General features: G+C 43.3%; 2 protein-coding genes across 15 annotated transcripts in view; both read left to right on the forward strand.

The window, feature by feature from the left end:
- The window catches only part of LOC118316684 (neuron navigator 1-like), an 80,221-nt gene extending 76,205 nt beyond the window's left edge, over positions 1-4,016 (forward strand). For all 12 annotated transcript variants that reach the window (XM_047330968.1, XM_047330969.1, XM_047330970.1 and 9 more), the window contains 3 exons: positions 120-238; positions 352-540; positions 1,297-4,016. In XM_047330968.1, coding sequence (XP_047186924.1) covers positions 120-238; positions 352-540; positions 1,297-1,392 — 404 coding nt within the window. In that variant the 3' untranslated portion in view covers positions 1,393-4,016. The remainder of the gene's footprint in view (positions 1-119; positions 239-351; positions 541-1,296) is intronic.
- A 359-nt stretch (positions 4,017-4,375) lies between these two features.
- On the forward strand, positions 4,376-19,869 carry mybpha (myosin binding protein Ha). Of its 3 annotated transcripts, XM_035644778.2 has the most exons (14): positions 4,376-4,650; positions 6,406-6,468; positions 6,774-6,839; positions 7,727-7,861; positions 8,300-8,467; positions 11,453-11,541; positions 11,633-11,828; positions 12,192-12,331; positions 12,872-13,031; positions 13,672-13,808; positions 16,913-17,099; positions 17,486-17,542; positions 19,371-19,413; positions 19,515-19,869. In XM_035644778.2, exons 1-12 carry the CDS (start codon positions 4,413-4,415, stop codon positions 17,518-17,520), a joined length of 1,614 nt encoding a protein of 537 aa, XP_035500671.2. In that variant the 5' UTR covers positions 4,376-4,412; the 3' UTR covers positions 17,521-17,542; positions 19,371-19,413; positions 19,515-19,869. The 3 variants fall into 3 exon arrangements, with proteins under 3 accessions (XP_035500671.2, XP_035500672.2, XP_035500673.2); XM_035644779.2 differs by lacking the exon at positions 6,406-6,468; XM_035644780.2 differs by lacking the exons at positions 6,406-6,468; positions 6,774-6,839.
- The last annotated feature ends 1,382 nt before the right edge of the window (positions 19,870-21,251 follow it).

The raw sequence follows: 21,251 nt of genomic DNA on the forward strand, positions 1-21,251 counted from the left end.
ACGGTTGACACCGTTATTAAGTTAGAACACGGTGAACAAGGGTGAGAGACGTAGTTGAATCGGTAACTCTGAGGATTAACTCAGAAAAGCCTTTTTAAAGGAAGTTTTGCCTCCCTTAGGTCCCTGCTTCTTCCTATCGTGCCCAGTATCAGTGGCAGAGTTCAGGCAGTGGTTTATTGATCTGTGGAACCACTCCATCATACCTTACCTCCAAGAGGGAGCCAAAGACGGCATCAAGGTGAGCATGGACACAGACACCTTGTGTTACATTAGTGATAACAACAAGAAGCCAAACTCCTTTGCTCTTCACGTGTTGTTTTACATACGGTACATTTCTGTCTGTGCCCTCAGGTCCACGGGCAGAAAGCCGTATGGGAGGATCCAGTGGAGTGGGTGAGAGGCACCCTCCCTTGGCCCAACGCACAGCAAGACCAGTCCAGACTCTTCCACCTACCTCCCCCCAGCATCGGTGCACTCAGTGAGGAGAAGAAGCCGCCCAAAGACACGCCTCCACCCAGCACACTGGAGTCAGACCCACTGGTGAGTTTCTCTTTTAGGAGGGTGACTAGTTGAAGGCAGAGGTCCGTTAAACCCCTTCGTCTGAGCGGATGACATTTGTTCATCTGAGCCATTTAGCTGGTAATTTTACCCCCATATAGCTCGAAAAATTGTTTTAACTAGTATTTAATGTTCAGCAGCAGAAAAAAAAATTCCTCCGATCTTATTTAGCAGCACTTTTGCAGATCGGATGAACTACGACTGGGCTCATATACTTCTGCAGTCTTAATACTCTGCTGAATTTCAATTAACCTGCTAAACATAGTGTTTTTAGTCTTAAAAGACCCTTCATTTACCAAGCAATATTTGCCAAATAAAGGCTGTTGCCCACCTCTGAGAGGATTTTCCTCTTATTTCTGTTTTCTGTTATTTAAATGTGTACATATTTTTATGAACCCCCAAAATGTCTCTTTGCAGAGAGGTCCAACTTAACTAGAGGAGTCAAGTAACGGCAGCAAAAAAAGAATTATTAAAGAGAAATAGAAGTAACTATAACCAAGAAAAACAAAATTAACAAAAGAAGCGAAGCCAATCAGACGAACCGACAAAGGGTCGTAGGATCCTGTGTCTTCCCTCTAACCTAAACTAACTTCACACCGAAAATAAGAACACCAGGCACATCAGTGCTAACTAGTGAGATGCATTTCAAGATATATTCAATCTATGCCGAGACAAATCCAAGCCTGAAAAACAAACCATGTCTGTTACTGACTCACTCTGCCTCTCTGCGTCCCCCAGATGGCCATGCTGCTGAAGCTCCAGGAGTCGGCCAACTACATCGAGTCTCCAGAGCGGGAAGGCAGTCTGGATCCCACTCTCCAGGCCACATTCTGAGGATAACGTGTGAATGTCGGCCAAGCCGTGGAGTAATGGACTCGTTATCACGGAGTGCAGTCCCAATGAGACTTTAAAGACTTGATGATTAACTTAAACTGTGTGCTCAGTGAGCAGTTACAAAGCTAAATGTACAGGATCCACAGAGAGAGGGATTATGGACAAAGGGTTCGCCCGGCCCCGTTGTCGCAACATTGGGAAGACAGTTCACCTGCTTTTATTAGTAAGCTGTGACGGCCGTGTCCGGGAAAGATATTGAACATTCTTTGCCCCCAGTTTGTCCCAGATTCATCGCTTTTGAATCTGCAAGTGCATGGTAACCGGAATAGTATGATGCAATATATTCACGTATACTCCTGCTGATCAAGAACAGGCTTTTTCCTTTTCGGGTTGTGTTTGACTGAGACAACTTTCACAACAACTATTGGTGCTTACTGTTTTTGTTTTGTTTTCTTTGAAGGCATGTGCTTCATCTCAGAAAGAAATATCACCTTAGAAATAAAACTGAAGTCTGATTTCCTCAAATGTACAACGATCACTTGACAACAGCAAAAAAAAAATGCACTTTATTTTCTACATGTGGTAATTTGATTTAAGGAGGCTGTGTCAGTGACTGTGCATCAAATGGAGGACTGTCAGTTTGGCCAAATCGTGCAGTTCATCAGTAACGCCTCTAGATGGCAGCATTTATTAATTTCTGCCTCAGTGCCCTCCAGGTGTGCTTTTTGTCTCATGGGTGCTCAGTAGAAAACACAAACACACACAATAATAATAAAAATGGCCTTGAATGTTTTTTTTCATGGATCAAATATTGGAATCAGAAGAAAAACATGCATGGGTGAATAATTAATTGAAAAAGACGAATGCGTTTATGGATGAATCTGAAAAAAAACGCCATCATCAGCAGCCTGTTGTTTACTCCAGTGATGTGCCGATCATAACAACGGACATTAACCGTGTACTGAACATACTGTATCATAAACACACAGGGAAGAAAAAAAACGGAAACTGTTTGTTTATCTAGTCTGCCAAATCGGCCTACCATTTCTGGCTCTGCTCGCTTCTATTCTGTACTTATATAGACATGTTTTAGAACACAAACTTCTCTTGTGATAGATGAGGATTGAACTTTGAAAATCTTGATTTTGTAGGATTTTATACGGAGTCATCTCCAGTGAACATCTGTTTACCCAACATGCCATTATCAGAGGCGAACTTCCGTTGTCACTGTTCAGATCACTTCGCATTTTGTTATCCCATAGGGGAAGAGGGAAATGTGAGTGACAAAAAAACAACACACCTGCCAACCAGTGATAAAAATATGTCCACAAAAAAAATGTCCTTCCTCATTGCATTTGCTCTTTATATATTTGATAATCTTTTTCAAACGGTAGAAATCAGTTTCCTTCTCCCAGTTTCAAGGGTTACAGTATAAGTAAGGGCTGGGGTTAAGAATGCTTCAATCTCTTTTCTGAGTGGCTTCCTCTCATCTCTTTTTTCCCTTCATTTGCACATAATATATGTTAGAGTACTAGATTACTAGAGTATTTATTGCTCACATCCTGGCTGTTCTTGTGAAGAAGGGAGATGGGGTTAAAAAAAAAAGATGTATAAAAGGAGGAAACTGTAGATAGTGGAGATACACCTCAACCTCTCAGCTCTGTGCCCCTTGACCCTGAAGTACCTCAGACTGCCATATTCTGTCCAGACGTTCCTCTGCTCTCCAAACAGCAAAAGTGCTGGTGGAAAGTAAGAGACGTGATGCCTAAGTCTATCTGTGCCTGCAACACTATTTGGCCTAAAGCTGCTAAGCTGCTTTGAGCTTCCACACGGGAGGCCTCATTGGAGGAAGCGTCTGCACCTCCTCTCACCTACTCTGATGTCACTTGAATGTCGTCACCTTGACGCCCCGGCTTTGGGTGGAGAGTGGGTATTATGGATTTTTGGGCCTACGGCTGGAAAGCTACTGTGTGCGTCGGTAAACTCCTGCAGTAGATGAGAATGTGTATCATGACCGGGCTGCTTGTGTGTGAGATTTTACACCATTTTTAAAGTTCAAGTGTGAAAGACTGGGCGTCTTTGAGGAGTTTTTCCCCTGGCGTGGGAACAGCAGTGAACAGATGTGAGCCTGGAGACGTGACGTCAAAGCATGTATCCCCGGTGTGTTCCCGAAGTTTTCTTTCATTGGACCTACCACACTCAATCCTTATTGCGGGAGGGATTTAAAAAAAATAACTGGATTTCTTCCTTTTATTTTTCGTGTTGTTTTCAAGAGCAGACATTTGTTATGGGGTTTTTTTTCTTATGCAAATATTTGTAAAGGTTTCTTCCTCTTTTGTACATGACATCGCTATTGTACACACTGTAAATAGTCATAGCATCTGCGACAACAATCACTTAAGAAAAAGTGTAGAGATCTAAGAGAAGGCATGGCTCCTGTATGCAGAAAAAAAATGGGCGTCCTCTGTGGTTTTTAATTGTCTTCCTCCAAGTAGGAAGGAGCACTTGATTGAAAAGGGGTACTTTATTATGGTTGTCTGGCATGTCTGACTGTAACCACATCCACTCCCATATGTCTAACATTGAACAAAGGACACAATAAAGTCATGCCATTCTTCTCATCACTTACCTGTCTTGGTTGTCTTCTATCGAGGCGTTATCCACTGGGGGGCGCTAATGTCTCTGTTTATGATCATTTAGTAAGTTGAATGTTGATTATTTCATTTTTTTATATAGTATGTGGTCTTCTTTGGTTGGAAATGGGATTAGGTAGTTCTTGAATTCAGTTTTAATTGATTGAAGTTAAAAGTTGTAAGAAAGCATTTTTTTTCCCTACCCATGTGCAGGGTCCTCACAGAGATGACGTGACTGTAGCGGGCAGGAGAGGGAGGGAGGGGAGGCATGGAAGTAATGGGATGGGTGGAGTTGCGTGTAAGCCCCCCCCAACACCCGCACTGTATATATATTACCTAAGAGCCACCAGGCAACTTCATCCAGACTACTGGCCGTCTTTCAGCGCGATGCCAGGCAAACCTGCGCCCATCAAGAAGTCCCCGGCCAAGAAGGTGGCCGACAAGGCACCTGAGCCCGCCCCAGAGCCCGAGCCCGCACCGCCAGAGGCTGCTCCTGCTGCTGCTGCTCCAGCTGAGGCACCGGCCGAGGCGGCCCCACCGGCCGAGGCAGCCCCACCGGCCGAGGCAGAGGCTGCACCCGCCCCCCCGGCTGAGGACACCCCCGCTGCGGAAGGAAGCGCTCCAGGTGCCGTACCATTGAACAAAAGTCATCCTTAATATCCATCCACACTGAGTGGAGTAGAAACTTACCTTTTTTTTTTTTTTTTTTTTTTTTTAACAAAATGAGAGACTTTTCACTAACAAGGGGCAACAAATCAGAATCTGGAGCATTCGGTCAAACCCAGTGCAGTCCAGTCCTGCAGAAAACTCTGCCTCCACAAAAGTTCTAAAGTTGTTGAAAACTGTTGGAGAGACTTGTTGATTTTTTGGGGGAAAACCTCATCCTCCAAAATTATCCTTGACTTTGATCAAAACGTTTAGTAAAATCTGAACATCGTAACTTTCATGGATGTTGGATTTGTTGCAGGACTGTAAGACTTCATCAGGTTAAGCTAAGTGTACCTAATAAATTGACACCTGAGTGTTTATAGTGCATTCGATAAACTGATCCTTCATCTTTATTTGCATGTATCCGATTATCAGCTGATCTACCCCCTTTTCTCCATTTGCATGCATTTTGCATTTGCACAATTTGAAACCTTTTTTTTTGTTCTTCATTTCAATGCTAAAAGATTCAGCATTAATACAAACACATTTGCTTTTTGCATTATTTTTTGATGCTGTGCACAAGAAAGGGCCATGCTACTGTACAGTATTAATTATTGTCCTCAAACACTGCACATGCAGAGGAGACACAAACCACAATGGTTGAAACAGGAGATGTGGCAGCAGTTGTAGCTCCATCGTATCGAAATAAACTATAGGGACATTTGGTACTGATGCTGAAAAGTTATCAGTCATCGCTTGTCGGCCGGAGCCGAGCGAACTCAGCACCCTGTCAATCCTGATTTAATGGATTTTAGATTAACTTTCCATTGGTGAAAACTGCCCTGAATTTTACATGAATTTGCCCCAATTTATCAACATGCTTAAAACAGTTTATATAAATAAAATGAAGCCAAATGTGACAGAAAAAAACACCCACTGTTTAGAGCAGCTGTAGACTGTGAAATACAGACCACAGCAGCCCCCATACTCTATTTACAGTAGCTTTGACATGGGCAGATAGTCCAACAGCTGCATTTGTGCTATTCAGGATGCAAATAAGTATCCAGCTGCTTATTGATGCTGATTTCTAACAATTAATCTTTCACAATAAAAGATCTAATGAAGAAGACCCAGCAAGAGCTATAACGGAACACAGAGCAACGTCAATGACGCTTAAATTGCAACCAGTGATATTTTGACATCACAACCCACTGAATCTAACACCAGAGAGGAACCAGTTACTCTGCCCCTCTCTTATTCACATTTCCTGTGAGTGTGACGCAACAGCCCTTGGTGGTAGAAAGTATGTCGGATCCAGTTTTGTGTGTGCCTGCTAACCCTGACATGGTGACCCCTCGAAACTCAGCTGACAGCCGCGGCCACAGAGGAAGGGAGTTGATCTGACAGCTCCCGCGGAGGGTGAACACACACCGCAGGCGGCCAACACACGAGCTGCACATGCATGATGCGTGTGTTTGGTCTTTTTCTGACCAGCCCCATTGTGTTTCTGTATGAGGACATGCAATGATCTTCTGCAACAGTGTCTCCAAAATGTTTTTACAGGAATCAATGTTTGGCCTCTCAAATCCACTCGGTCTGGTCACGGTGAAAACAGAAAGCTTTGTCCACACTGCTCTTGCTTTAAATCAGCTTCAAACTGATTATTTTCCTGCATGAATAATGTCATTCTGTAAGTCACTAATTTGCTTCCCTAATGGCCTTCGAACGCTAGCTGCTTCTGCTCCTGCTGCTGAAGACGGCGCCGCTGCTCCCGCTGCAGATGCTCCCGCAGACGGTAAACACAAAACCACCACACAGACAGCGAAACCACTGCTCGGCCATTAAATATGCCGCAAAACGTTGGCGGCCACCCATCATGCCTTTCCCCAGCAGTGAGGCCCACTAGATTCTTAACAAACTGTGAACTTCCTGGTTGTCTTTTCCAGTGAAAAACCTCTCAGCGATTGGCAAATTTTGAAATATTGAAATGATAGAGCTCTGAGAATCACTTTGGAAAAGATGCTCCGGATGCTCACCGGGTCCTTGTCGCTGGTGATTGTCATCAAAAACAACAATAACCTCCTGCTTCTTTAATGCTAGCTGCTCCAGCAGAAGCTGCCGCTGTTGAGGAGCCACCCAAGGCCCCCACGCCCCCACCTCCTCCAGGTAATGCCAGCATTTAAGCTCAGCTGTTGACTTGGTCCTGCTTCGATGACCAAGTCAATGAGAGCTGGGATAAATAAAGAAAAAATCTGAAATGACAACCATCTGTAATTTGTGGCAACTACTACTCTCATTTGATTGAACCAATGATGATGTCACTAAACACCCTGGATGACAGACTGATAACAGTTGACAACTACTCCATTACTGATTAATCTGATGATGATTTCCTCTGTTGACAGTTTTTTGTTTGTAAAATGTCAGAAAAGAAAAATACCCATTTTAGTTCAACTAGCCGCATGTTTGGTTTTATCTGACCAAACAGACCAAACCCTGAAGATATCCAGTTTGTTATCATGTATGACAAAAGAAAAGCATCAAATTATTCCTTTTGAGAAGCTGTAAGCGGCAAATATTTTACCTTTTTATTCAAACAATTTTTGTTAATTGTAAAAATGGCACACAAAAAAGAATTTTGTCACAGTTTCTTAAGTGGGAAGATTTGCTGCTTCTCTTTGCCTTATGTAAGAACTGACTGAACAATATCGGGGTTTTGGACTTTTGATTAGACAAAAGAAATAGGAGATACATTTTTTTTCAATATTTTGAATAATTAGTTGATTACTCGACACAAAAGTTGACAGATAATCATTAGATAGATAGATAGATAGATAGTTACTTCATTTATTAGTTGCAGGCATCTATCCTTGTTGCAGAATGGGAAGTATGCGTGTGACTTTTCCAGTATATATATATATATATATATATATATATATATATATATATATATATATGTGTGTGTGCGTGTGTATTTTCAGGGTCATTTCAGTTCATCTCTCTGTTGTCCACATCAACCATTAATACGTCTTCCCTGTTTGAACCCCCCTCAGTCCCCACCAGCGCTCCTCTGCATGTATCTGTGGAGGATGTGAACGACTCCAGCGTCACCATTGAATGGAAGTCGCCAGAGACCATCGGAGACTCTGGCCTGGATGGATACACTATCGAGTACTGCAAGGATGGAAGTGAGTGTGTGTGTGTGTGTGTGTGTGTGTGTGTGAGTGTGTGTGTGAGCTGCACCTGTCCCCAGAGTGTCAGAGGGCAGATATACTCATAGCTGGGTCCAGGCCATATACGGCAGGCAGCATTTCACCGGCTGTCACTGTATCTCCCCTGACACCACTTTTAGAAGCGCACGTTTGCTCAGATGACATCACGCCTTCTGAGGTTTCACCGTGCTGGCCAAAGGGCCCTTCTTATGGGCAGGTTGTTTGTAAACTTGTGTCGACAGGCGATAAATCACTTAACATGCCCCATTAAGGGATGTTTCACACTATTAAAAAAAAGATAAAACCTTACAGAAAAAAAAACCCTGGCATACATACTTTTTGTCTTTATTCATAACCAAAGGGAAAACTGTACTAAGATCTACATACTAACACCAACCCTGGGTTTCCCTGCAGCAACAGACTGGGTTGTAGCTAACGAGGCGCTGACCCCAGCAAACCGCTTCTGCATCAAGAATCTGGCAGCCGGTGACCTGCTGCATGTCCGCGTGGTCGCTGTGAACCCTGGTGGTCGCAGTGAAGCCGGCGTACTTTCCGAGCCTGTGCCAATCCGCGAGATCGCTGGTGAGTATATCAGCCAATGTCAAAAGCTGCAGAACCAATTTTCACTTCCTGAAACTCAAAGATTCGTCTAATTCATAAGTTTTTCTAAACCTTTGCAACTATTCACATTGTTATTTTTTGAAGAAACTGCCAAATGATGTACAGCTAACTCTTACTTTGTACACTAAGAATTTCTATCTACTATCTGTTGAGTGTTATATACTGTGAGTGTCCAACAGATTTAGTCGGTAGTGGAGTTTTTCACTGTTTCACTGGTGTACAGAAAGCGTTTAAGATTGCCTGTCTCAGACCTCTTTATCAGGAGCCCTCTGAAAGTTGTAACTTATGACCTATCCTTAAAATACTCGTGTTGCAAGCGGGGGAGGCCGAGGTGGTAATAACCGCCGGGGCCCCAGATGGACTGCGCAGATGTAGCCACATAAATCCCACTGGTGCTGACAAGTTCTGTCATTAGCTATTAATCATCCTTTCACCTGTGTGTACGCACATCTTCAGCATTTACTGTAGGTTTGGCATCGCAAACAAGAAGGTCAAGCACTCGCACTCACTCTATTTTTGTTAATCTTATAGTCTATGGACTGCTTAAGTGTCTTAAAGCGACAACAAGAATAACAAATCATCATGAAGTTGATTTGTTCAGCACCTATCAAAATCAATCAAACTAAAAATGTGCCTCTCTAACTGGCCTGTTGTCGTAAAATATTCGTAATATATAATATATTTTATTTATGATATGTAAACGTTATGTCTAAAACAAATACATCAGCTTATCAGCACAATCATTTTAAGCATGTAGACGTATTAGTCATGTTAACCTTTCAGTGTCTCAAGTGTTATTGGCACCAGATCTCAGTTTCAGTACAGATACTAACATTATTATCTTTTTAGATACCTTTGCTTTGACAAATCTAAAAAAAAACTTTTTTAATCAAAACATAAGCAAGACGACGGCTTACATACACATCTTAACAATATAAATAGACATTTAACGTCATCTTTCATCGTTCCAATAAGTTATAATTTTCAATACACAACCCTTTTCCATAATACATCTCTTTTTTTCATAAAATGTCAAAACTTGTCAAAACATTTTTGACCCTTTGACTAATGTACCATAATGTATCCCCATAATTTTATTTATCACTTGAATTTAGGTAGAAATATTAGCTCCTGTTGCTTTATTTATGCTTCTGTCCTCTCATCTATCTGCTACTCTGTGTAAAAATGACAAAAGAAATACTCATACACATGGACAGTTTACCGAAGTCACACCGTCAGCCTGCATTTGGAAAATTTCCATCAGCACCCACACTGGCTCACATTGACGTAGTGTAGGCCCGAGCTCACATACCCCAGTTATCCACTTTCAGAAGCACAGCTTACAGCCTCTGAGCACATTTCCTGGTCCTGGTTCCAACCACTGTGAACAAACAGGAAACCTAAGTGGAGAAATGCGGCCATGAAACCAGAACCGCTGGTCAACTGAGGTGAGGGAAACATGAGCCTAATTGATACATTCTGGGTGGCTTGTTGGGAGGTAAATTCAGCTGTGTGTCAGTCACACACAGTCCCGACCAGACACACATCTACACGCTGTCCGGCATATGCTGGAAGCCCCCCGCAAAGACACTTTATCCAGAGACAAAGACAGATTATAAATTGTTTGCAGGAGCACTTCCTGGCCGCTGGATGCTGTAATGCCTGCAACACTTCTGGGCATTGCTGGGAAGTGCACTGATTAGTGGGGCTTAGCGTTTGAGCCAAATCTGGAGGCAGACCTGATCTTCATGGGAAATGAGCCGGATCCCCGTGTGTGCAGCGGCGTCACGGTGACAAATGTCATGACAGGGAGGATGAGTCCCTCCGGGCGAGAGACCAAGAGGAGGACGGAGAGCGACGGGGGGACAAAGTGTGACTGGAAAAAAAGATGCACAAGAGGTTGATGAGGAGTGAGATAAAGAAGACACTGCGAGTGGAGAAGGAGAAGCGGAGAATGCAGCAGGTCAAGAGAGGTGATGGAGGGCAGCAGCCTGGAGGTTTTATGTGTCCTCTAACCCCAGAGGGCTTTTTAGACATCTGCTGCTTATGCAGAAACACGCAAGGGATGCTGTCGGTGATACTTAGCACCCGGCCTGAATGAAATCATCCTGCATAGTGTCTGGGAAATGTCTCACCAAGTCTTATCCATGATGCATCCAGTATTTTTTGATCCTCATCCTAAAAGCACACCAGCAATCGTTGATTTGGGCGTCTGCAGCTTTCAGACTGTTCTCCACTGCGTCTAGGTGTGATGTTGGACCACTCCGGCCGGTTGAAAGGCCATGACATCTTCCTACTGCTTCTTTGTGCATGACACGAGGGAACACGTGTTGGAGTTTCTCGTCACTTAAGCTATTTTAAGTTCCTGCCAGAATGAGGGCTCTTCCTCTTTTGCCTCTCCCTGCCCAGATACTGCTCTTTTCCTCACACGCAGACGTAGAGTCCAGTTAGATTTCCTGTCGTTTTTTTCATCCATAACTAATCATAATCATCAGTAAAACTGGGCCATTTCTTTTCTTGTATTTCTTTTCTTGTATTTAACAACCACACAGATGGTGAACTGCTTATGTGACCTTGTTTTGTGACTGAATTTAAGATTTTGTATGTCACCATCTCACTTTGTCTCAGAAAGGGCAAATAGTCTTATAAGATGAGTTACGTTTTATTTTTTAATTGTTTGTTTTTTTTTGCTCAAAATCTCTGTTAGTCCTTTGTGTGTTTGTTTGTCTTTGTTCAATTTATAATAATTGAAGTGTCACTAGTGAAGTGTACTAATAATTCTTAATATTTAATATATATCTCAATATAATAATTCTATTCAAATTGATTCAGTCGTCCAGGTTCAAAACTTGCCAACAACCGCAACAGACCAGTTAATCAGTACAGAAAACACACGTTGAATGAGGTGGAGGATGAACATGCTTGACTTGAGTCTTTGTTTTTCAGAACGTCCCAAGATCCGCATGCCCCGCATTCTCAGATCCCGTTACGTCAGGCAGGTCGGAGAGCAGGTCAACCTGGTCATCCCCTTCCTTGTAAGCCTGCACAAACGCACATCTCGTACTGAATATTTCATGAGTAACGTACAATTCATCCGGCATGTGTCCCTGTCCTTTCTCTCATCAGGGGAAGCCCAAACCTGTGGTGTCCTGGCTTAAGGATGGTCAGCCTTTGGATACAAAGAAGGTCAACATCAGGAACAGTGACAATGACAGCATCATTTTTATCCGCACCGCTCAGAGGGAGGACTCTGGTGTTTACGAGATGGCGGTTAAAGTGGACAGCTTCGAAGACAAAGCCGCGGTCACCCTTCAGATTGTAGGCGAGTTGTGCATGACGTGCATATGTTTGCATGGGTTAGGGAACATAAACAAGCGCACGATATGCACACATGGAAACAGGTGTGCGCGCGACACGTGTACATGTCTGGCTTATTTCAGACCTATATGAATCTGTGCATCTGAAATGCACAGCCGACTTGTTGATAAGTCAGTTTTACATCACTCCTCTTACAATGATGCCCTTCGACCCGATGTCTGAGCCGGCTGTCAGCTGCTGCTGTCATATATCTTGCTAAACATCAGAGGCATTGTCACCTAAATGCATGAGTCATTCATCTAACGTGTTTGGGAGTAGACGCCTTTCTTCTTTTATGTGATGGTTGCCAGCAATGTGTCGTCCTCAGAACTGCCCGGTTCTCCTGCCAGTGTGAAGCTGGTGGACGCCTGGGGTTTCAACGCTGCTCTTGAATGGACCCCTCCCAAGGATAACGGCAACACAGAAGTCACTGGTTACACCGTTCAGAAGGCGGACAGGAAAACCGAGGTACAGCGGATGTCCACACACTTTTTTTTAAAGTTGCAGACACAAGCTGCTTTCAGACATGCACTGAAGTCCAGACATTTTTTCTGAACATTTCCGGAGAGGCTGTATTTGAGAACGCAAATATCCACAGATGTTGCTGCAGACGTTTACAGGGACTTTTCCTACCAGCCTCCAAGTAAAATTTCCGTAAAGTGAGCCTGTGTGAAAACACAGAATGCTGAATGTTCCGGGAATTTTCCTGCGGTTGTGAACACGTCTGACTCGGACAGTGTCCTGCTGCATTCTTCACATGTGAATGGCAAACTCCCTTCATGTCTGAAAGCAGCTATACTCTAAGCCAGATGTGTACTTGATGCAATCTGTCCAGAGTAAGTTTTCAATATACTGGGTAGTGGCTTTAAAAAATAAAGTTTGAGCTGAAAATATCAGGTTAATGGTTGATTGATAGCACAGTGATAATAACCAATAACCAAGTGAGGAGATGTCACAGTGTCATTTTCTGTCCAGAAACCGTCTTTCTTGCTGTGTCTCCACCTGCAGGAATGGTTCACAGTGCTGGAGCACTACCACAGGCTAAGTGCCACCGTCTCAGACCTCATCATGGGCAACTCGTACTCTTTCCGGGTGTTCGCTGAGAACCAAGTGGGCATGAGTGAGAAGAGCGCTGTCACCAAAGGGGTGGCCACCATCCAGAAGACAGGTGACCCTGGTGATACATACAGTACTTTGATTACGTCGTGGTCAGTTCGTTTATATGTGCGAGAGTTTTAGTGGCACTGTTGCACAAGTATCTACTTACACCTAAATGATTTGAAGTGTGTGAAGTGTGTGCGCGTGTGTGTGTGTGGGGGTGGGTGGGTGTGTTTAAAGAGAAGACTTGTGGAGTGAAAATGACCTTGGCACTGCTTTAATCATAAGTGGGTAGTTCTCTTGGCCAGTGCCCAGCTTCAACTGAAATAAATTTTAGGAGGCTCAGACAACATTAAGAGAACTGCCAGAGCAAATGTTGCTTGTGTGTGTGTGTGTGTGTGTGTGTGTGTGTGTGTGTGTGACATAACATGAAATAAGAATGAGGATTGTTCAATACACTGAGGGTTTTGCTGCTACTGTTTTTGTTCATCTGGTCTGAAAAGTAGCTTATAGCTTTACGACATGTGTGTGTGTGTGTGTGTGTGTGTGTGTGTGTGTGTGTGTGTGTGTGTGTAACGTTGCATGATCGCGTCGTGCCCTGCTATGCTTTTTTTCACAAACAAATGGAAAATGAAAAACACTGGAAGTCAAACTGTTACAATCGTACAGAGGCAACGCCCAGATGACATCTTTGCCTCATGCGTTCACAGGTATCGTCTACAAGCCTCCCCAGTACCTGGAGCACGACTTCAGCGAGGCGCCGAAGTTCACCACACCCCTAAACAACCGCGCGGCCACCGTGGGATACACCACCAAGCTGCTGTGTTCTGTTCGTGGAAGTCCCACGGTCAGACGTCGCTAATACTCACACTGTTGATAAATGCCATTATGAAAAATAACAGTTAGATAACTTATCAGTGTAACTTGTCCAGAATAGGGCCTTTGGAAACATCTGTTGATTATATGGAGAAATGAAGGATCTTTCCTGCCGAGATTTTATACTTTCTTTATCCTATACAAATCTTGAATCGTGTTTTCCATATTAGACTTCTGTCATTTTAAAATTTAAACCATTTGTTCGTAATGGTGGCCCCTCGATAAATCGTTTGAGTGTGTGATATACTGCTTCAAATGAGGTATTAATGTCACTACTCTGAAGATCCACCGCAGGACTTGCACTGGTATGTCAATGTGAAATGTCAATACGTCTCTCTCTGTTATCTGCGCCCACTGCTCTGGTTAAACATATCGTTACAGTTGTCTGGCTGACTCAGACGGCTTAGGTGTCCGGCCGCGGTGGAAATACACTTGATTATTTGTCCTTGCTGTCCTTGGCTTGTCACCAAGGACAGCGGCGGCCGGAGAGTGTATACACATGCCAGTGCAGTTGAGACAAGTCAAACAGAAACTGAAGAAGGCTGCACTCGACATGCCAGAGAACTAAGAAAAGAGGGGCTGATGGGTAGCGTATGGGGATGGGCTCCCTGGGTAGTTGTTTCAAAGACAGCTCAGAAGGGCCAGACGCCATAACATGGATTTAAAAAAAAGAAAATATATTGCATTTGTCTGAGATCTGTAATCAGAGCAAGCGAATATTTGCAGCTATGTAAAAACACATCCACTCCTCATCGTCAGTAGAAAGAGAGGCATTAAATACCCAGCTCTGAAGTCTGTGCACTTAACCCACGCCGGTCCCTGTTCATATATAACTGCTGTCACAGGTCAATCCTTCAACGACAGCAATCAGTGACTCAACTGTGCACCATTATAAGCCACGTAATTACAAACCACTGAATTACCTAAAATGAAATGTCAAAACACTTTCTCTGTCTTTATATAAGAACTGAAAATCTGATTATTTCACACATTTTTGCTCATGGAGCCACTTTCTCTCCCCCGGCTCAGACACCCATTGAGAGCTGCAGAGGAGGTACAGCAGAAAAGGCATGTAGTCGTGTGATAAGTTGTCCTGCTGCCTCTGATAAAGAGCCGTCACATATAGAAGCAGAGAGCAGGCTGGGGAAGATAAGCGGGAAGAAGCGACAGCGATAAGAGCTCACTGTCCTCTCACGGATGAGTGAAATGTTATTTTTGCCGCCTGTTCAGACTGCAGCTCTGTTATCAGTGTGACTGACTGTTAACACACAGATGTCCAAACCCAGTAACATGATGGGACGGAGGAAGATAAACTAATACGAGCGGGAGAGACAAGTGGACGGATTTGTTTGGCTTGTTAGGTCAATGTCAATTAACCAAATACACCAGTAACGAAAAAGGTAGGTCCACTACCAGTAGAGGATGGATTTTAAATTTAAATGGCAGTACCAGCTAAACTGACTGTGTAATGAAATCTTTGATGAATTGACATCATCTCGAAGAACTTGAAAAAAAAGAGGAAGTGGATCACCAAAGTCAGAAGGATTTATCCCATCGGCACAATGAATGTCTGTAGAAAACGTGGCGATGCATCCAATGGTTGTTGTGTTTGTTGTTTCCCCTGACTGACTTTTTTGAAGCATCAAGCATTTGCAGGCTGATTCCTGAGTCCATTTCTAATTTTAAGTCTAAGCGAGTCAAGCATAGCCACAGTAGCACTATTACCATGTGTTGGAGGTATTGGTTTGCATCAGCTGCAGCAGCATCTTGTCCGTTGCCAAAGACTCAGATAGACAGTCCTAGTATGAGATCATGTCCCTCATTTTCGCCAACCGCCGCCTCCTCTATCAGCACGGTAACGAAGATTGAGAGGACGCATTCGTTTTCAGTTTGCAGTGAATGACCAGCTTAGTTTAACTTTAGTTTTTACTTTAAAATGTATTGCTCATCTTTGTTGAATCCTGTCTCTACATGCTGGTGCTTGAGTTAAAATGTCAGTTTTTGCAAAATATCGGTGGACAGCCGTTACATCACAGCAAAATAACCCACATATTTGCGCTTATTTACATTCCAAAGTAATGCGTCAGCACCTTGAAATAGAAAATGCATCAGCTGAAGTGTAATTCAATAATCAGAATCACCCTACATGAGCTGGAGCGTGAGGAAATCCATGCAGGGAGAGTGTCACTGAAACCCGGAGCAGCACATATCTCGGGAACAGGGTTTATGTTACTCCCGTGTCTACACAACTGTCATGCTCACCACAGACTGTCTGGGCTCACTGGAAGACAAGTTGACAGCAAAATAAGTATTCTGTCGACTCAGGTGTTTGTGTGTTTGTGTCAAGCAAATCTCTGTATTGTTGGCAGTCGAGTAAGGACAGTGATTCATTTTGATATCTACTGCAATACAGGAAAGACGGAAGGTCCCTGTGGGAATCATGAATGGATATAATTTTGGAATCAGATACAGTAGAAACAAGTAAATATTTGTGGAGTAACATGTCAACATGTATTTTGAAACTTTAAAAGAGCAAAAATTTGATATATTTATTTTGTCCCATCCTCCGACTATAGAGTGATTTATAATCCGAAAAATAATCACACCCAATTGATATCAAATGATATTAAATGTTATTTTTTAAATGGCAGCCTATCATGTGGATAATGTGATTTTTTAAAAATATTTAAGTGAAAACCACTGCTTGATTTAACCACTGATTAAATGACAAGTCAGCGGAGCAGATCACCAAAGATCTGCACGATTCTCTGGCCACCTTGAATGCCCCTCCAGTAGTTGTTTGGATATGTAAGTGTAGACCATGGGCAAGACCAAAGTCGGGTATCAACCAACCAACATTGCCATCCATGGAGCAACACCACCAGCATGGCTAAAAAAAATAATACAGCACAACAGATTCTCCAGTTTCACAACATCAACCTGAGCAGAGAGGCCATGTGGGAATTTTTGGCCCCTTGACAAAACAGGGAATGTGTCTATGAGATACAGCGTCTGTTTGTTTTTTGGGTTGTTTTTTTTCAATGTTGACTTTGTATCCTCTGCTTCTCCTCTCAGCCAAAGATCGAGTGGCTGAAAAATCAGATGGTCATTGGTGACGACCCCAAGTTTCGTCAGATCTCGAACCAGGGCATTTGCTCCCTGGAGATCCGCAAGCCCTGCAGCTTTGACGGCGGCACGTACACCTGCAGAGCCAAGAACGCCCAGGGAGAGGCCACAGTCTCCTGCAAGCTGGAGGTCAAACGTACGTACGGTATCTCCAGACGAAACAAAGTCACCAGTTGAAGGATTTAGACTGGAAACATTTTTATATCAAGATGATGGTATATGAGTGATCAACTGAAAATAATTGCAGTTCATTTTGGGGTTATAGCGTCCCATCTGTGTATCAAACTATGTCCATAAGATCTATTCTTTGTTGCCTCTGGTCTTTTTAATTGGATTTTGTTGACAATAGGGAAACGAACAGATCATATACTTAATCTAAATGTTGGAAATTTAAAGAAGCTGTTATTTGTCCCAGTTAGTAATAATTTTTTCCTCTGATCGCAAACTGTCTTGAGTCATTTTTTTACAATTAACCAGCATGTAAATCAATTTAAAACACAAACGATATTTCTCTTTCAACAGAGGTTATTCTTCCGGATGCTGAGAAGAGCAAATAAACTAACGTCTGAATCCTCAGAGGTAAGAAACAGAGAAGCATCATTGTGGGAGCACATTTACTTACTTTATATCTGCATTTCCTCAAAAATATCCGTCCATCACATGCTACTACTATCACGGGCTGACGGGCTGATGATGATGCTCCTGTGCCATGAAGAGTTTTTAAACCAGTTTAAAGCATCTAATTAAAACCAATAACAACTCTTTACTTAACCTCTTGTACATTACACATGCTGCTTTTAGATGCGGTCAAATAAAAATACCAAATTTGATGTTTATACATCCCTCACGTTTCTATTTATACGCTCACCATCTGGCAGCCACGTTCATGTTTTGGTGTTGGCACTTTCATTTAAGTTTTTCAAATTCTTCAGTGGTATAGCATTTCAAGGAGCGCCAGGGGGCTTTGCCACCAGTGTCTGACCAGAGAGGCCTCATTAAATAAATAAAAAACAGGAAGTGGTGAGAAGAAAAAGACAAGAACAAGAGGAGAAAGGGGGAGAAGAGCAAGACATTTGAGCAGGGAAGAGTTGCACAGGACAGTTGGTGGTTTTAAAAGAGTGGGAGTGAAGGATAATGGTTTTCTCTTACTGTAAAGGACATACCACCGGTTCTTTTTGCAGCAAAGTGTAACACTAATCTCCCATGTCTTTCTTTCTTTCTTTCTTTCTTCATTATGCCACTTCTGTAATTGTAATTTCAACATGAGCATGTAACCGTGTGTCTCCAACCATAATCTTGCTACTCTTGACTACATTAATCTTAAATCGTGAACTTGAAACTCGCTGTTTAGCTGGACATTTCAGAAATTATGTGACAGTGTTAGATAATCAGATAATTACTGTCAACGTATCCTAATTGACATGTACAGTAGGTTTTCGAGAAAATAATCAACAGATGAATCGCTAATGAAAATAATCGTTAGTTGCAGCCCGACAAATGTTTATCTTACATTTTAAGGTGCACCTAAAGATGGACCTGCTGATACTGACCACCCAGATTTTGTCTGCGTCTAGTCAACATTATTTATGTGATCAAATGTTGCTCCTCGGCACACATGACCACGGCCAAAGAGGAAACACTCAGGTGTGAAGTTGGTGTCTTTTTGATACTTGACCTTGAACATTTGGGCCTCAGTTTCTTGTATTACGAGGATGCAGTTGCTGCGCTACATGCCCACTACAAAGTTGACCTTCAGTACGGTCAGGGACACGTGTGTTCACACTATGCTGCGAATGGGGTCACATGCCTCGCTGACCACCCCCCAGTGTGGCTCGAGTGATCAGATCTTAATGGATCCTTGTGTGTGATTGGATGCCTTCACACCTGTATTTACAGCTGTCCACTTGTAGTCAGATTACCAGAGGAGCGCCCCATAGATGACGTGGCCATGCTTGTGAGTCTTTACAGAGTGTCAGGATGCAGTCCCATTACGCAGAGCCATACATGGGAGGGGACCCTCAAGGGGAAAACGAGGGATTAGACAGGGAGCGCGGAACGCCTTTGGGTGGGGGGGGGGGGTCGGGGTGATGTCAGTGCGGCCCTCCACAGCTTCTATAAATGACTCCAGATGATCTGACACACTGCCAAACTCTTCACATTACCATGAGTTGACAGGCAGAGCGGATTGCTGCGAGAAGAGGGGATAACGAGCATTGGAGTGAAAATACCAAACCTAGTAATCCTCAATGGAAAATATGCGGCGAATCTCACGCGCGCACACGTTCAATACCTCGAGCAAATCGCCAGCCTCGCACACACACTCACGCAGTTTCTCCCAGAACGTTCCTGTTATTAACACCTTGTGACCCCAGTGACCTCTTTTTGCTTTGATTATCTTTCCCCGCAGCGCCTTTAATGGGCCAGCAGAAGTCCAGGTCTTATGTTTTTAGGTAAGTCTATGTCTATGTCTATGTGTGTGTGTGTGTGTGTGTTAGCCAACATATAAGAAATCCCTCTAACCGTCTCTGTTCCTCCCTCTTATCTTGTCCAGAGTGTTTGAGGAGGTGAGAGAAAAAGTCGTGGCTGGCTTTGCGGCAGTGTGTACATAATGACGAAAAGGGACAGAACAACATACCGACATCAGCATATCTGTTTCACCCACTCACCCTATCCCTCCAGTGTGCAGGGAGGAACAACACTACCCGACCCATCCCAGTTCGCCAGTTGTATGTTATTTTAGTTGGTGACATGTATATAAGGCGATATTTCCACCCTTTTTTTCTGCCTCTGTCCATTTGCTGTTTGTTATGGTAAATACGTTTACTGCTCAATAAAAACAGTGAATCCTTAGACATGCTATTGCAATGATTGTATGAATGTTTCAATAAAAATTGTATTTTGATATACATTATTTGGATTTTTATGCACATTTGAGAATTCTGTGTGATGATTGTAGCGACATTGTACACATCATTTTAGGCAAGAGAAATGTTGAGGTTTCTAGGATTTAAACCACCGAAGAACCCACAAGTATTGCACCTTTTTTTATTTTACAATGAAACACCACTTCTGACAGATCTGCTGGCTTTCACAACCATAAACCTCAGCACGTACGGTAATAAATCTAAAAGTGTAAAGTGAGTTTTTTTGTGTGTGTGTGTGATTTGGGTACAGTGAGCCTTAAAATAAACGCTCCACTGTATCCAACATTAACAATTTAGGCTGGAAATGTGGCTCTGAAAAGTTTGTAGCTCATCCTTTCAGTAAAGAACAGCAGCGACTCTCCATTTGGTTTCTTCATTTAAGTACCCATCCTCACCTAAATGAATTTTTTTCAACCCTTCATTGGACCTTTGACCTGATTTATGTGCAGAGCTTGACACTGGATGGCGCTTGACACCTCTTTTCAAAACATTTCTATTTGTCTTAAGAAGTGTCTGGATGGAACATTTTGCCAGGCTAGGTCCACTCAGAGCTTTTCTGCACTGATTTGGTCACAGACAGTCAGACGGTCACATCTTCCATGCATTTGCATATGTATCCAGTCACAGATTCAGTGTATTCCGTTAAGTTGACATGCTGGTTGGTAGTGGCAGCCTCCCTAAAAACAGTCCCGTCTGTGCAGTCGAAGCAGTCTCTGAGAGCTGAGGTGGCTCCCTCTGGCCATGCTCTGAGCTGCTTCACAGGTGGCTTGTTCCTGGTCAACAGAGGTGTGTAAGCTGGAATTAGCATAACAGAGAGATGGTCTGAGTTCCCCAGGTGGGCATGGGGAGCAACTCGGAATGCCTGTCTGATGTTGCTGTAGACTTGGTCGAGTATGTTATTTCCCCTGGTTGCAAAGTTCACATGTTTGTAATAATGTGGTAGTACTGTCTTCAGTTTGGCCTGATTGAAATCGCCAGCGATTATGCAGACAGACTCCGGGGTTAGAGTTCTGCAAGGAGCTGATAGACTGATACAATGTAGACAGTGCGTCTTTTGTGTTTGCACTGGGTGGAATGTACACATCTGTGATGGTGATGGCTGTGAATTCCCTTGGCATGTAGAATGGTCGGCATTTGATTGTCAGAAATTCCATGTCCTCAGAACGATGGCTTGAGACAATTACGGCGTTTGTACACCAGTTGTCATTGATGAAAATCCATACGCCACCTCCCCGAGATTTACCGCTGAGAGCATGACTCCTGTTCGCCCGGACTGTTGTCGGTCCGTCCAGCTGAATGGCGTTGTCCGAAACGGAGTTATTGAGCCACGTCTCTGTGGGGATGATGGCGTTGCAGTCTCTGAC

Source organism: Scophthalmus maximus, chromosome 3 (genome assembly GCF_022379125.1).
Source record: "Scophthalmus maximus strain ysfricsl-2021 chromosome 3, ASM2237912v1, whole genome shotgun sequence".
In the NCBI taxonomy this organism is placed as follows: Eukaryota; Metazoa; Chordata; class Actinopteri; order Pleuronectiformes; family Scophthalmidae; genus Scophthalmus; species Scophthalmus maximus.